Source organism: Etheostoma spectabile, chromosome 4, assembly GCF_008692095.1.
Source record: "Etheostoma spectabile isolate EspeVRDwgs_2016 chromosome 4, UIUC_Espe_1.0, whole genome shotgun sequence".
NCBI lineage: Eukaryota > Metazoa > Chordata > Actinopteri > Perciformes > Percidae > Etheostoma > Etheostoma spectabile.
The window spans coordinates 2,914,295-2,932,246 of NC_045736.1; the positions used below are offsets into that span (position 1 = coordinate 2,914,295).

At 41.9% G+C, this 17,952-nt stretch overlaps 1 protein-coding gene across 1 annotated transcript in view; it reads right to left on the reverse strand.

Annotated features, from left to right (window-relative positions):
* Positions 1-17,952, reverse strand: part of dnah7 (dynein, axonemal, heavy chain 7) — a 170,550-nt gene that overhangs the window by 129,971 nt on the left and 22,627 nt on the right. The window contains 3 exon segments of the mRNA XM_032512912.1: positions 12,715-12,901; positions 13,684-14,051; positions 14,212-14,352. Of these exon segments, the coding sequence (XP_032368803.1) occupies positions 12,715-12,901; positions 13,684-14,051; positions 14,212-14,352 (696 nt within the window).

Sequence of the window (17,952 nt, forward strand, 5' to 3'; positions counted from 1 at the left end):
GACGACATGGCTACCGGCTGATGAAGAGAGGACAGTTATTTAGCCTGTGATGGCATGATTTTTGCCAATCTTTTTTCACATGGAGAAAAGCCTCGATTTTTATTTGTATTCTGCCACATTAAGAAATACTTTTCTGTTATGATATAACTGATGACTACTGCAGCATCGAATTAACACAAATCACTCTATGTGTGTGGGACTCCTCTGTCGTCACACACACCTACAGTGTCTCGTTGTGTCAGCCTCCCCCACAACTACGGAGGAGGTGTCTGCTAGGCAGATACAGCATTCCAGGATGGGGAAAAACGTGCTTCTGGTTATGCATCTTTAACTTTACCACATCACAATCCTCATGGAAACTAAGCTCTGCACCGACCGCTGCAAAATGATCCACCTGGGAACTTGTTTTGTGACCGTTGTACAATTCAAAGTTGTCTTTTAGTCTGTTTAATGAAACTCAGATTGGACAGAGGTACTAGCTAGCTTGTCTGGGATTTACCCTGCGATGATCTGAGGAGCAGTTAACACATCGGTCCTGACAATCCACGACATCGTTTAATTCCAACACAAGACAATGAAGGAAAACGGAAATCGGCAAAAGACATGCACCCTGCGAATTTCCTCGGATCGAGCATCCCCGGGAAATGTGAACGTCAGGAGATAGCAGTGCCTTGCGAAAGTAGTTCGGGCCTCCGCGCTGTGATACTCTGGGGTGCCACATCCCCTTGCTTGCAAACTTGTCGGGCATCAACATCAGTATAAATAAAGGTATTTTTTATATATAATAAACAACGAGAAAGGGGCGTTCAAAGTCATGCGGAGCACAGTTGAGTACCTATTTGTAGGCACTGCGGCGACTACGCGCAGTCTTGGGGTATGTCTCTAGTCCGAGTGTGCACATCGGCAGACTGAAGTTCGCCATTCTGTCCTTGCAACGCTGGGACTCAGTGAGGTGATGGAGTAGCGTTGTGAACGGAGCAGGTAGGTTCTCTTGTCCACATCCGCTCTCATGGATGCAGGGGATTGTGATTGGCCATTCTAACACCTGGATACGTATTTGTGACCATTGCTTGTGTAGATTTGGGTGTGATTTGGGAGTCTGTCGGTGTGTGAAATAATCTCCGCCCGGTCAGGTCTTTGTGGGCAGACTCCACAGTTGTGCTCCAGAATGGGCCTGTATGGCTGGCATCCACTCCTCAATTATGAACCTCTCCTCGCCCTGCCTGAAGAAACGGCCCAAACCATGATTGCCTGGCGACACCAGCCTTTGGGAAGGGGATTGGTGTGTTGGAGGAGATGACTGCTGGGCTTTAAGCCAACATAGTCTTTGCCTTGTGGTCCAAAAAGTAATTTGTGTCTCTGACCAGAGCACCTTGCCCACATGTTTGGTGTGTTCTCCCACGGTGTTTGTGGCAAACTTAGCAGACTTTTATGGATATCTTGTGAACGTATGGTCTTGCACTATTCCTGAAGGCCAGATTTGTGGCAGTGTCGACTGAGTTGTTGTCTATGGACAGACGCTCCCCACCTCAGCTTAGTCTTCTGCGCGTTCTCCGAGGGAATCATGGGACTTCTTGGCCTGGCAGCTCTGACGTCTTCTCCTGTCTGAGCTGAAAGTTTACAGGGCATGGCCGGATCTTGTGATTTGCAGGGTTGATTCCCTTCCATTTTCAAATGATCGCTTTGCACAGTGATGCCTTGGAGGTTTAAAGCTTGGGAAAACTTTTTGGTAATCCAAATCCGGCTTTAAACTTCTCACAACAGTATCGACCGTCCTGGGGTGTTCCTTGGTTCTTCATGTGCTCTCTGCACTTTCAACAGGAACCCTGAGACTATCACAGAGCAGGGTCAGCTTATACAGAGACTTGATCACACACAGGTGGATTCTATTTATCACCATCATCATTAGGACAACATTGGATCATTCAGAGACTCATCTCTGAACTTCTGGACGGGAGTTTTCGCACTGAAAGTAAAGGGGCCCAAAATTTTCAACGCACCACTTTTCAGTTTTATTTGCTAAAATAAGTTTAAATACCAATAGATTCGTTCCACCTTCACAATTGCTGTCCCACTGTTGGTGATCGTCACAAACAATCAAAATGTATATCTATGAGTTTTGAGCTGAAAATGTGTCAAAGGTTGACAGTTTCAGGGGGCCGAATACTTTCGCAAGCACTGTGCATACACCTACAGTAAAATCACGTGGTATCGCATTAGCTCCTCAAGGACTTGATTGGTATCCGACACCCACAATTATGACAATAATGATGAGTTGAGACCGAGAAATGGATTTTTAATGATCAATCATATCATGTCCATGATCCAGGCACCCGTGCAAGGAACAATTATTCGAGTCCCATCGAAGTCATCTCAGTTCCATATAATCTCTATAGTAGAAACACTGATGTAAATATCAGTAGATAGTTTCTCTGGAGTCTCCAAAGAGCACTAATAAAATGTTGTATGTTTCTTGGCCGATCTTGGATGTAAGCGTTTTGTTGATTCCCTCACAACAAACTGCTTATTGTGTGTCACATTAGTGCTGGCGAGCTTACTGATCATTTTTTGTTATAAAGGAAATATAGTAAAGCCAGATGGTTTTGTGGTCAATATTTTCTAAGCAGTGCATCATTGCACTACGTTAATGGTAACATAAACAGAACATATATCCTTGGCAAACCTACCACTCCCAAGTCCAGGGTGCCCCCATGATTGACACACAGTGCCCTACAAAAATCTATGATGGGAAAGTAATAGAGATTTGCACCTGAGGTCTGTCAGCACACGTTATGATTAAACTGAAGACAACCACAGACCTCTAATATCCCTCTGAATATACATTAGATACAACTGCAGGAAGAAACAAAACACAGCCAGTGAAAAACTAGTAGATAAGAACATGGCATAGCCCTTTTATGCGCCTCTGTCAAGAAGAAAAATAAGCTTTAGAAGAACCAGAAAATAGATGGTCGGGAGTGCTCGAAGTTCAAACCACATGAAGGTAAGCTGCTTTGGATGGGCGAGTAGTTTAGTCAGCACAATCTGTTTAAAGAACAGATTGGAGCAACGAACTCAATCTCGTTCTTTACAGATGTGATGCTCCTGCTCTGCCCAATCCCCCCATAACACAACTGCGTGTACCTCACCTCCAACACCCACTACATTCCCCGCTCCCCCCCCTCAACTGTCCTTGTCCATCCTCGGCGAGAGCCCTACTCCCCTCCTCTAGCCCTCCGGTTACACCGCTTCCTGCCTGACTCCCCTCCCCCTAACCCACGCTGTGAACTCTGGGTGCCTCACTGCTGACCAGGGAGAAGACACTGGACCAGATCTGCACTCTAATAAGTCGCAGGCCCTGATGGTAGCCATCCGGGGTGCTCACGCCTGAGTGCCTCTCGCTATGGGAGCTTTCACATGTCTTCAACCTGAGCCTTATCTTAAGGGTCCCCGTGCAGTGAACGACACTTGCCTCGCTTTCTGTCCAAGGACGCCAGGTCCCGTGACGACCAAGGTACTAAGACCCATGGCACTGACCTCCCAAACTTAGTGCAGACCCTGGAGAACTGGTTCATGACACGCTAGGCACCTGGTGAGCTCTCCTGGACCCCTCCAGTTCGCCTACCAGCCCCGGTTGGGAGTTGAGGACGCCATCATCTTCCTGCTCACCGCATTATACGCCACTGGACAAGCGCGAGCACGTGAGGTTCATGTTTTTGACTCTTCCCGTGCTTTCAAACACATCCGGCTGCCCCTGCTGAGTGGAAGCTGCACCGTGCAGGTGGATCCCCTTGTGTCCTGGATTGTTGACTACCTGACTGGCAGACCACAGTATGTCGCGCCTGCAACACTGTGTGTCCAGACAATGGTCAGCAACACCGGGGGCCCGCGGACTGTCACTCTCCTTCCTCTTTCACCATCTACCCCAAGACTTCAACTACCACACCAGATACGCAATCTTCAGAAGTTTTCTGATGACTCTGCTGTGGTTGGTGTATCCACGAGGGGGACGAGGCTGATAATCCAAACCCCGCAGAGTCAATCAGAAGAGCTGTGGTGTGGACTTGTCACAGGGAGTGTAGCAGAACCATCCACCAGCTCAACGTGACAAGACCAAGGAGTGTGGGGTAGATTAAGGGAAGCCAAAAGACAGCAGTGAGCCCTGGTGTCCATCCAGGGGGTCAGTGTGGACATTGTGGAGGACTACAAATACCTGGGACTGACACTAGACAATAAACTGGACTGGGCAAGAACACTCAAGCCCTCAACAGGAAGGGCCAACAGCGGCTCTATTTCTGAGGAGGGGAGGTCCATAAACATCTGCAGGACAATGCTGAAGATGTTTTGAGTCTGGGTGGCCAGTGACTATCCTCTTTGATGTTGCATGCGGGGCAGCAGGCTGAGGGTAGCGGATGCCAAACAGACTCAACAAAACTGATCGCAAGGCCGTGCGTGGTGGGGTGGAGCTGGACTCTCTGTGGTGTGTGTCAGAGAGCGGAGACGCTGTCAAACTACATGCCATCTTGGACAATGTCTCACACCACTCCATGGCTGTCTCAATCACAGAGAGACTTTCAGTGACAGACTCATTCTCCAAAATGCACCACAGAGCACCACAGGAAGTCATTACTGCCTGAGGCCATCAAACCTTTTAACTCCTCCTCTAAGTGTCTGTGTGTAGACACTTAGAGAGGTTGAAACTGGACAATATTATCTGTATTATCTGTTTTGTGCAATAACACTGGCCTGACATGTGTGCAATTTCAACAACTACAATTATTATTATTATTATTATTATTATTATTATTATTTTACTTTTCACCATTCCAAATCCTTAATTATGTTAATTATGTAAATAATGTATAATAACATTCCTTTATGTAAATACCGTACATATCCAATTCCTTATATTTCTTTGTATTTCTACTCTATTTATAATATTTGTGCAACTGCAACACAGAGTTTCCCTTCGGGGATCAATAAAGTATTTCTGATTCTGATTCTGATTCTGAAGGGGAACACAAAAGTTCAAAAGAGAAAAATGGTCCAAGGCACTCTTCTTACAAACAATTTAAAATGCTTTTATTTAAATGGCTATTTCGTATTGAAATCTTACTACATTAAAAACAGAACTGGGCAGCAACCCACGCTTAGTGGCAAAAACGGGCTCCTTCAGGAAAATATCTTTACAGCTACTGTGTGGCTGTGGCTCAGTGGTAGAGTAGTCACCTGCCAACTGGAAGGTTGGTGGTTTGATCCCTGGCCCTGCAGTCCCATGTCAAAGTGTCCTTGGGTTTGACACTGAACCCAGAATTGCCCCCGATGCTGCACCACTAGAGTGTGAATGTTTATCCGCTGTTTTTGAGTTGTCAGTATGAAAAGTAGTAATTTAAACTTAATTAAAAGGCTTTGACTGTGTCTCAGTGGGCTGTACAATTATACTGGTAGAGGGTATCTGATTAATGAACTGTGATTCTAGCTTCAAATATTTCATCAGGACAATGAAATAGCAGGGCTATTTTTATATAGTCTGCCTGCGGGAAGCTTTTCATGAGCACATTGAAGGGATAACAATGCTGGTATTATACGTGACAATGAGTTTTTAATGCACCAAACAGATGGCTTCAATGGGGGACAGCAACTGTCCACAGCTGATATATCACGTCTGCAATCTGTGTGGCGAGAAAACTGCAACCTAAAGAGAGTCTTTTTCTTTGTTTGAATCCGACATACACACCACACATCCAGGACAAATAATGTCCTGTATTTTAAAGGCACATCCTGCAGAGTATTATATCTGCATGAGCGTGTGAATGTACTATTAAGTAGTGCTGTCAGTTAAACGCGTTATTAACGGCATTATTAACGGCGTTAACGCAAACCCATTTTAATGGTGTCAATTTTGTTATCGCAAGATTAATGTTCTTTTTGGCCTAGTAAACGTTTTAGTTTTTTTCACATGCTGTTGCAACAACTAGTAACGTTAGAAAAACTTCAACACCACCCCGGATCTAGCTTGACAGGAAACAAAACAACAGGCACGCCACACACACTTGTTTGGGCTTGCGAGCTGGCCAAAGAGTAGTAACATTACGTTTTGAGTGGATGGCGAGCGTGAGACGCCGAAATGGATAAAAAAGAACCAAAAACATAAAAAATCACACTGATCATAAAAAATAAAAAGTTAAAAAAAGAAAGTTATATTGAGTATGAAAACTCTTGTACATTACATTTTACTTCATAATAGCAAACGCGTGTGTTGTATTCATTGTTGCAAAACGTTCTGTATATAGTTTGTTTGTTACCATGACAACACCATTGATCTGAAGCTTGATGCTGTCATGTAAATAGTTTTCAAATCAGCAATAAATATAACAATTTTTGATCAACTCATATCAATTGCATGCTTAAATAACATACCGGTTAAAGCCCCGCACATTTCAAGAGAACCCGACCCACTTCCTGGTTAAATCTGACCACTTCCGGTTTAGGCCCCGCCCAGTCCGAGTACGGATCCGGATACAGATAATTCATGTGGTAAACAGATACAGATACAGATAATACTTGCTCATCCCTACTAACTAGTATTGGGTGAATCCATCAGTCTATTAGTAAATGATATGTCAGACATCTTTTCCATGAGTTCAAATGATCAACTGTTTCTCCCTTCCTCAGCACATTATAGGGTGCAAAGGTGTGGCATTCTGCAAAGTTAAAAGAAAGCAAGTTCATAGAAATAAGGTTTTTAATTGATTTGGATACGTATTTTTCTGCAATTTAAAATGCAGTAGTAGATAAATGACATAATGAAGGAGGCAGAATTTTTTTGTGTTGGAAATTGAAGTTAAGATGTGAAGGCTGTAAGAAGAAGATCAGTGGATCTTGAGCAGCTCCCAGTGGTTGATCTGATGACAACAGCCTGGGCAAAAAAAACCTGAAGTAATTTGTGGAAAGGAGAGCTGCACTGTAGCCTGCCTTTTTGCTCTCACTGTTGTGTGGTAGTATGGAGTTGAGATGATTTCAATTTCATGCACTGCTGATCAATGCCATGGACGAGATGAAGGGATGTGTTCTTTGTCGAGATTTTGATGCAGTATGCACCTATGCGGAGGGGTGTTTTGCTATAACTGGCCTGCGGTTACAACGACGAACTGGAGTCAGGTCAAGAGAGAGAGAGAGAGAGAGAGAGAGAGAGAGAGAGAGAGAGAGAGAGAGAGAGAGAGAGAGATCAGCATTTTGATATGCCACACCTGTGAGGTGGATCGTTTTTCTCAGCAAAGGAGAAGTGCTCAACAACACAGATTTGACAGATTTGTGAACAATATTTGAGAGAAATAAGCCTTTTGTGTACATAAAAAAAGTGCTTTGAGTGTTTGAGTTCAGCTTATAAAAATGGGGTCAAAAACATAAGTGTTGAGTTTTTAATTTTGTTCAGTGTATACAGTACATATTAAACTTTGTTATTTACAAAAATCATAACAAAATGGTAACAAACCAACGTATGTTGATCTGTTGCCTCTGACATATATCTTGCCTGTGAGTTTTGAAATTGTGTATGTGTATTTAGCATTAAACATGGCAAGAAAACTGGTGATTGCACAAGGAGACCATAGTGTAAATCTTAACTTTGCTTTCCACAGTTTTTAATCTTAACCTGCAGTACTAAATATGTGACGTCCCATCATTAGTTAGTTCATATTTAAAAGGTAGCTTAAAGATGCAAAAAGTATAATTAAGTTTGTTTCCTAAATCATTGAGACATTGTGTCAAATAATTGTGCTTGAATGGTGTTCAAACGTCCTGGGGGACAACTAGATATAGGATGCCCACTATTATCATTTGGGATCATACCCACTATGATATTGCTATATAAGGTACTTTTCCCTATAATTTTAAGAAGATATTTTACTGTCATTACTGGTGGCTCAATGCATTAAATGTAGTCAAGGCAACATTGGTAGCCATTCCATTCAGTGTATGGATTACAAAAATGACTACATCAATAATTGAAAGACACTTCCAGGAAAAATGGACATAACAATTCAGGTTGTAAAACAATATGTTCTCATGGATTCTTCCCGTTATTCTTGCTACGTTTCAAGAGATTGATGGCAATTCAACTCAAGTGTGGGATAAAAGCAAACTCAAATCAAATGTTTACCACTGTGAATTACCCCCCTCGGGCAATTTTCAAGTGATCTGAAGTGAGTTTCTATACAGTACCAGAATAAATGGCGGGAAATGGCTTTTTTTACAATTCTCTAACTGTTGTGTCCAAATAAAGCAGTGGGGATACTTTAAGAGAATAGCAGAACACTTCAACAGGCTCCTGTGTATCAGATGGCAAAGACAAGGAGCCACCACTACTATAAGTGACTGTTTTGACAATGGATAATTATGATTAACAAACAGACAGATTTTTTTTTTATGTTAACATGTACAACACATTGAGCTCACAATTCTCAAAGAAAAAAACTTCAGTCAAAAAGTGGTACATTTTTCTTGCACTTTACAGTGGGTGTGGTTGTTTTGACACTCATATTTACTTTGAATATTGAAATTATAATGATGGGGCGGCCAGATAGCTCCGTTGGTAGAGCGGCCGTCCAAATATATAGCCCATATACATATTCCTCATTGCAGCGGGCCAGGAATTGACTCCAACCGGCGGCCCTTTGCTGCATGTCATTCCCCCCTCTCTCTACCCTTTCATATCTATCTATTCTATCAGCTGTCCTGTCAAAAATAAAGGCTAAAAATGCCCAAAAATATCTTTAAAAAGTTTTTTGCAATGATGCACTCTGACACACAAGTATATTTTGATCTCTTGTCTCTCTCCATAACCTCAGTTTGCAGCAACATTCATGATAAACACATTCAACAAATTTATTCTTGGAGACTGTAAAAAGCTAAATAAGTAGAATTCCTCTCCAGCCAGTAAGAGCTACTAGTGCCACAACAATTAGAAGAGCCCTTGCACGCTGCTTTTACCTGTGCTACTCATCAGTGTTCTGAAACAGTAAGCAATAGTAAGCAGTAAAGGAGGAAACTGCCTTTTACTTTGGACAACAAAATTGACAATCTTTAGTGGTCAAAACTACATAGTTCTCTTACTAAGAAAGAAAATACCAACATCAGCATATTGGCTTTCTGATTAAATTCGCACAGCGGGTAACAATGAAAATCCTTCCTGACTGTCTGATACCATTAAGCAGCTGTGTGGAGCTCACCACTTTAATAAAATACAAAAAACCAGCAGGTACATCAGACATACGTACACGTTAGAAAAATGATATCTGACAAACCCATTTTTTGCCATGCTTAATCCTACACATGCAGATCGATAGTTACAGAACATCTACATGTTCTGTAAGCTCTTTGTACGTCTGTCCACCAAACACTTAGCAAAAGGATCTATGTGTTAAATTATGTCACGTTTCAGGGGTCATACACATTTTAACCAATACTTTTCCATAACCTTTTGGCCAATTTCCTTGACTATGTATTCCTGAAAAGGCAGATTCTGTATATCCAAAATTACATAAGTAAGCACACTTACGTTTCCCACACTCAAATATGGCTGCCAACTGACTGTCCAGAAACATGACGCAGAAAGGTTCGCAGACATCCACGCACAACGAATTTTAATACCCACAATATCTCTATATATACTCATTATCACTCCAGTTAAATATATACTATGTCTAGTAACATTGGAGATCCCTTGTCTTGCGCCTTGAGTCTGACTTGTGATGGAAGAACCTGCAATCGGCGTAACGTTGGTTGATTTCAATGAAAGAGAGAAGAAGCTAGTGATGGTCATGCTCGAGCCTTCATGCACAGCCATAACTGTCTGGTGCTTGGTGCCTTTAGCATGGCTAGTTAGCGCTGCTTCTCCTATATTAGAGATGTCGATGATCTTAGAACATAGTTCACTTTTTGCTTTATTTGGGTCTTGGACCTCCTCAAGCCATTTGTCCAAGTGAAGCCAGACATTGTTAAATCTGCACTTTCCTGCTATTTCAATTTAATTTCAATTTGATTTTGGTCAACACCAACTTCACCTCAGGCAGCATCGCAACAAGTGAGTGAACTGGAAGTGAACTTAACGTTATGGCCCCAATGGAACGTTAAGGTTAAGATAAAGAAAATAATTTTATTTTTATTTTTAAAAATGTACTAGTCACGTTTTATTATGCTGTGTTAAATAAAAAAATCTTATTTTTTCAAAACTTTCTGGGTTTTTTTATTTTTCCAAAACCTTTCCAGGCCTGGAATTTGCATTTTTCAAATTCCATAACTTTTCCAGTTTTTGTTTTTTTTTCCAAACATATGAACACTGATGTTTATCTGTAGATTTGATTGTACCTTTACATGACAATTCTTGAAAATTCCAACATCAGCATTATGTATGAGAATGATTTTGCAGCATACATATGGTTATTACTGAGTTAACTTTACTAAACTGAAAAGAATCTTGATAAACTTAAGAAATAGGGCCCTATTTCCCTTAAGCTAGATAAGTGCAAATGCGAGCGTAAAAAGTACTTTTGCAACATTTGTGCCAACATGCTCCATAACACTGTCTACACAACTCACAGCAGACTGGACGGTACGTGTGCGTGTATGTGTGTGCGTGTGTGTGTGTGTGTGTGTGTGTGTGTGTGTGTGTGTGTGTGTGTGTGTAGGCTCCCTGTCCCTTGGTGACCTCATTTTCTTTGTGGCTCAGTACGGCCCTGCCCCTTCCAGACAAAATCCATAATTTCTATTTGATGGTGCAGTCAAGCTGGGCTTTCTGGAGGACACTGCCTGAAATTGATGCGTCTCATTTCAGGTCTACTGAGGACGCCAATTACCCTTTGGAAACTCTTTGAGGATGCTGGTGCAACACTCACTTTCTATCCTCGCTCTGTTGTTTCTTTCTTGCTCTCTATTATTTTTCTACTGATTCCCTCCTCTCTCCTCACTGTCTTTCCCTGCCTATCTTAGTCTAAACACTCCTTTCTGAATTTTAGTGCATACTTCTGTGCCTCTTGCTTTTCTTGTTCCTTCATTCCCAACCTCTGCTGTCACTCTCACTGTTGTGCATGTTTAAGGGTTTATGTTTGTTTTGCCCCACTTGGTCAGGTTTATGCTAATTATAGTAAACAACATTATATGTTAATGGTTACACTGCCTGGTAATATAATAAGATAAGATAAGATAAGATAAGATAATACTTTATTTATCCCACAATGGGCAAATTCCCTTGTTACAGCAGCATTTTTCTACAGTAAAGAATAGGCCTGCGCTGTCTAAATCATACTTGAATTTGGATCTGTATTTGGAATTCCAGCCAAAGGACCCCTGATTGTGTTGTATCATGAGAAAAAAAGATAGTCCTTTTTAGGGATGAGCGAGTACAGCATTATCTGTATCTGTATCTGTTTACCACATGAATTATCTGTATCCAAATCCGTACTCGGACTGGGCGGGGCCTAAACCGGAAGTGGTCAGATTTAACCAGGAAGTGGGTCTGGTTCTCTTGAAATGTGCGGGGCTTTAACCGGTATGTTATTTAAGCATGCAATTGATATGAGTTGATCAGAAATAGTTATATTTATTGCTGATTTGAAAACTATTTACATGACAGCTTCAAACTTCAGATCAATGGTGTTGTCATGGTAACAAACAAACTATATACAGAACGTTTTGCAACAAGAATACACACACATGCGGTTGCAATTTTGAAGAAAATGTAATGAACAAGAGTTTTATACTCAATATAACTTTCTTTTTTTAACTTTTATTTTTTTATGATAGTGTGATTTTTTTTGTTTGGTTCTTTTATTTTTTTAATTTCTTTTATTTCACACAAGGTATATTGTGGTGTGTGTGTGTGTGTGTGTTGTGTGTGAGTGAGTGAGTGAGTAAGAGAGAGACCAGAGAGAGAGAGGGGGCGGGGGGCGGGGCGGGGGGCAGTAAAAAAAAAAATCTCCGATGGCAGAGACGCAACTGGAGTTGCATTTAAACCAAGCAGCATGTCTGAAACCCACGTTCACCAGAAATCTACTGGTTACTATGTAAGGACTACAAACCCCACGTTCACCAGAAATCTACTGGTTACTATGTAAGGACTACAAACCGAAGTTAAAAACAAACCTGAAGCTGAAGAAACCCTAAACGTTAACCGCAGGGGGGGCGCTGTGATTATCACAGAACGCTGCGCGGCCAGTTGAGGAGTTGTATTCAATCCGAGCACGGATATTGACTCATATTACTCGTATAATACTTGTACTCGGCAAAAGTGCTTTATCCGTACCGGATCCTCGTTTCAGCCGGATACTCGGATCACCCCTAGTCCTTTTCAACGTTAACTTATTTGCTGCCTCTGAACAATAAAACCAGCTTTCTGCTGACGTGAACTTTCTGATTAGGCTTGCAGCATGTCGCTATTTCAGAGCATCATTATCACTCCAGTTAAATACAAATGATTACAATACAGCAACCAATTCTACAGGAAATGTCTCTATACATTTATGTATTATGTATACATTTATACATAATGTTTTCCTGTTTGACTCAGGTTTAATTGGCTGGCACTATGCTTTGCTGTGCTTTGCTGGCTGTCACTGTGTTTAGATTGTTACTGTAATATTTGCCAAGTTTGTCAACCTTTTTAAAATGATTCATGGACTGAAAAAATAAAACTTAAAATTAAATCAAATGACTTACCAGCAATACTTGTTTCATGGTGCCTCTCCAGTTTTTGTCAACATTTGTGAAATGGCGTCCCTCTTCAGGCATCTGAGTAATGATGTCTGGGGAGCTGAATATGGGCTCAAGGTAGAGCCAAGTGGACTGCACCTTTAGCCATTCATCCAGGATCTCTTGGAGGAGAAGCAGATTGCCCTCCCATTCCCTACATGAGAAGATGAGTACATGTTAGAATAAACAACTATAATTAATATCACTTAACTAGGTTTTAACAATATAATTCTACACTTTTTGTGAAAGGACAGGAATCCTAGAATGAGCCAATACAAATGATCACAGCTCAAATGTAAAAGGAATTTGGGATCCTGGATGTGTATTAATACTATTTTGCATGTAATGCCAGGTAGCCTCTGATCTGTAGTTAGTACACTTAGTATAGAAGGGTGGTTGGGATTGTTGTCTCTCTGAGTAACTTGTTCAATGTTCTGAGAACCTGATTTCTTTATCCTCTCTGTGATATCATTCTCTTCTACCAAAAGAGCTAGATAATGGCATTATAAGGTTCTCATTTGGTATTAAAAAAACTCATAAAATGTTTTACAGTAGCTGCTTTAGCATCCAGTCAAATATACCACAATACATGTTTTAAAGCCACAGGAAATCCTGTGTCAAACTGTGCTTTACAGCAACATAATATTGCCATAATCTCAGAAATTACAGAGGATGTAGAAAATTCATCATTTGCTGAACTCAAAGGCCGATTAAAAACGGAACAGTACTGAATGAATTTTACAGTATGCTCAAAGAAAAACGTTATTTTTGAAGTTTAACAAAGAATATCTAAACTACAATTCTGAGACAGACAAACAATTTGTGGCTGTAGCTTGAGATAGCTTTTCATAAGATTTCATGTGTACTTACTGACATGAGCGAATTGCTGTTTAAAACAAGCAAAATAATTCTCAAGCAAATCGCCTTATCTCTTACCGTATCTCCACCTCGAATGGCTTAATGAAGGGTGAGCCCCTCATGGTCTGCGTCTTCACAATGTGATCGTCCAGCAGCATCTGCACTTCGTCCACGGATGACAGGATGAAGGTGCCCGTCTCTCGGTAGGCCAGGAGGTTGAACTCCATGTCACTCCACTCACTGACCATTTTCTCCATGGCCTTCTCTAGAGAGTACTCCTTGCTGGCCGCCTCACTGATGCCCTCAAAGCTGCTCAGGTGTTTTTCCAGGCGCATGGAGAGGAAGTTAGCCACACAGGCCTGGTCATCAGCTGGTTGCAGGGAGAATCCAGCCACCTCTGACATTTTATCCCAGTGGCGTTCACGCAGGCCTGGGTTGCACAGTACCTATGAAGGAGGGGTAGTACAAAAAACAGACGTACACTGGCGGAAAGACTTTTCAATTTAAACTACTAGGACTCTGATGATTTATAAGTATGATTTGAAAGTAATTTAAATTATAGTTATTTTTACTTCCATAGATTATATATTTCTGTTAGGGTCTTACCTGCACCAAAGGAATGTGCTCCTTGAAGTCCTCCACCTTAGTCTTCATAGTAGTCGCTATGCCCATGGCTTTGGGTACGTCACCGAAGCCTTTCTCCAGCTTGTACAGAGTGCGCCAGAAGTTACCAACATCCCCTTCTACCTACATGGGTGAAGTTTTAAATTACACAGACACCAGGAAAGATTAAAATGACTGTGAATTATTCATTGTGAAATGGTGATATATATATATATATATATATATATATATATATATATAATTAAGTGATATAATAAAAACTGTCTATTATACCAAAAACAATTTGTGTAACTACTACTCCTACTGTATTATGATTTAGTAATTCACTATCTTGTATACAAATAGTCTTATACACACACACACACACACACACACACACACACACACACACACACACACACATGCCAGTCAAAAGTTTAGGGTCACGAACAAATTTCCATACCACTCCATACTAGACAGAATACCAGCTGATTTGAGTGGGTGGCTGATCTTTAATGCAATATCTACATTGCCCATTATCAGCAACAATTCATCCAGTGTTCCAAAGGCACATTCTGTTTACTAATCTGATATCATTTTAAAAAACTAACTGAGAAAACATTGGAGAACCCTTTTGCAATTATGTCAGCACATAATGTAATCTGAAAACTGCTGCCCTGGTTAAAAAAACCAATGCAAGTGATCTCAGCTGATATTCTGTCTACAACGGAATGCAATGGAAATGGAAAAATGTTACGGTAGCATTTTTCATGTGCATGTGTGTGTGTGTGTGTGTGTGTATATATATATATATATATATATATATATATTAGATAAGATTAGATAATACTTTATTCATCCCACAGCGGGGAAATTCCTTTGTTACATTAGCATTTTCTACAATAAGAGCAAAAAAACAAACAAACAAACAAGTAAACACACAACAAAAACAGTAGACAGTAGACAATGAGCAAAAGGTAGACTGAAGTAAAGTGGCGTCAAATAAAGGTATTGTAAAGTAAAGTGCGGTTGCCATAGTACAAAAAAACAAACAATATGCAGTGTAAGTAAGTGACCTTAAAATCAAATGAATAGTAATAAAGTAATAATGCAAAAGTAGGTAACCAATATAAGTTATATTCACCTGGGTCATAAAATAATTTGAAAAAGTAAGTACTTGTAATGGAAAAAATATATACAGATAAAGATATACAGAGAGTGTATGGATTAAATGAAAAACAGAACAGAACTACAACATTATCAGGTAGTGCACGTGTTGTAGAGTCTGACCGCGGCCGGAGTGAATGACTGCGGTACCTCTCTCCCTTACACCGGGGGTATCAGTCCGCTGCTGAAGGAGCTGCTCAGGGACCCCACGTGTCAGTGGGGGAGAGGTGTGTCCATGATGGATGTCAGCTTAGCTAACATCCCTCTCCCCACTTTCTCTATGGGGTCAAAAGGACAGTCCAGGACAGAGCTCGCTCTTGATCAGTCTATTGAGTCTGCTCCTGTCCCGGTCCAAGCTGCCCCCCTCCAGCAGACCACAGCGTAAAGGATGGCAGAGGCCACCACAGAGTCATAAAAAGTCCTGAGGAGAGTCATGCACACCCCAAAAGACCTGAGTCTCCTCAGCAGATTGAGGCGACATCGGCCCTTCTTGTAGAGTGCATGGGTGTTGTCAGTCCAGTTCAGTTTATTGTTCAGGTGAACCCCCAGGAACCTGTAGCTCTCCACTACTTCAATGTCCGATCCCTGGATGCTCACCAGTGAGAAATGGGATGTTTTCCTCCTAAAGTCAACGATCATCTCCTTCGTCTTGCTGGTGTTGAGCTGAAGCTGGTTGAGCTCACACCAGCTGACAAAGTCCCCGATGACCGTCCTGTATTCCCGGTTGTTCCCCTCAGAAACACAACCAACAACGGTTGTGTCATCGGAGAACTTCTGGATGTGGCAGTGAGTGGTGTTGTGTGTGTAGTCTGAGGTATAGAGGGTTGTGGGAAAATAATACAATGACTGAGGTGGTGATGAACAGGGCACTCAGGAACGGCCACGTAAAAGCTGGCTTAAAGTATATGCTGAATTAACCAAAGACTAAATAAGAGTGTGTGTGTGTGTGACATATTATACATTATGCTTTGCAGCTGGGGTACGGCTAGGAGGGAGAGAACAGGAGGGCTATCTTAGTCAGATAAGCTACAGTGAGCACGAGAAGAGGAGATGGTGAGGCCAAGGACACTGAAGTTCGAGGACGGTCTGATAACTCAGAGAACAGGACAAGAAGGGAGTGAACATAGCTGTCTTGTGAAGTAAATGATAACTGAAAATAATAGACAGGCAAGAAGGAAGAGCAGAGCAGGGGGTTGTACCCCAGCAACAGTATAGCGACCAATCAGGCCCCACAAGGGGAACCAATATAACTGAGCACGCTATTGTTAAGTGCCTTTTGGGGAACCTCTGTACTAGACAAAGTTCCAACAGGTCCGTGCACGTAAAACTGCCCGGAAACGCATTTCACTGTTGACCACAGAATAAACGCTGTGTTAATTCATCATGGAGTCAGTGTCAGTTTATAGAAGGATTTCTCCAACAAATTGGTGACCCCGGACGTGAAACGTAATTGGACAGGAGAATCCAACTGGACCTTGGCATTGGTGCCACGGTCCGGTTCAGCTCAGCCACCGGACTGACATCCCGCAGCCCGTGAAGGGGACTGAGCGGCGATACTGCGATTCGTGTGTGTGATCACTGAGAGCTCTCCAACACAAAAAGGTAAGCAGAAGCCTGTTAAATCAAAATTCTGTTATTGGCTGAAAACTAATTGAGTGATCACATTTCAACTGTCGTAAGTGTGTTTTAAGCGAAAGTATTGATTGAATGTGCTGTAATTAAAGGGATAAAACAGATGAAATGTTGGGGCATGTGATGTGATAAACAGAGAAAAACAACTAGAGAGTTGTGAGAGAATTGTTGAATAATACGGGTGGCGGTAGGAGGGAAAAGGGACAAATAGTCAGAGAAAATACGTCCAGATGGTTGACGAGGTAGGAGACTGTAAGGACAGATAGTTCAGATGAGTGATTGTGAATTGCCACCTTGGTTCTGTGTGAACAACCTGAAAAAGAATTGCAGTTAACAGATTGTCATTGTAATATCGAGTCCACCGCGAGTGTATTTGTGCAAAGGAGTGAGAGGGTCAAACCTCGACGTTTAGTGACCGACCCGCGGCGTCTCTGATCAAGCAATCTGTACGATATCAAGCCTGATGAAATTGGAGCGCCTCGTTTTTTTTTTTTTTTTAACCAAGGGAGGGGGAGGCATTAGATTTTACCAAAACCTTATAGTCAGCCCCACGAGTGTGGGTTCTAACTAACTGGCCTGAATGCAAACTTATTTCCATTGCGCCGCCGTCTTCCGTTCTGACACCCGATCCTGACATTCTCCCCCCCCAACAACCACTCAAGTTGTGTCCGATTTCTTGCGGTTGTTGTCCTTAATGTCAAGCGGGTTTTTGCTTGGCCTCCCCCCACAAAACAGACTGCAATTTCCGCGTTTGCACCCACTTGGCCCCTCGCACGTGGGGCTTCCTTTCCCGGTGTGGCCACTGCTCCTTAATCACTTACCTGCCGCCCTGCCGCGCCTTTTTAAGTTGTAAAGGTGATGTCTATAGTTGACGGCTGCTGTTCAGGGACCAGGCATTACGGACGGATTCCTTTGAAGATTAGACCAAAGTTTGTTTGTGCTGTG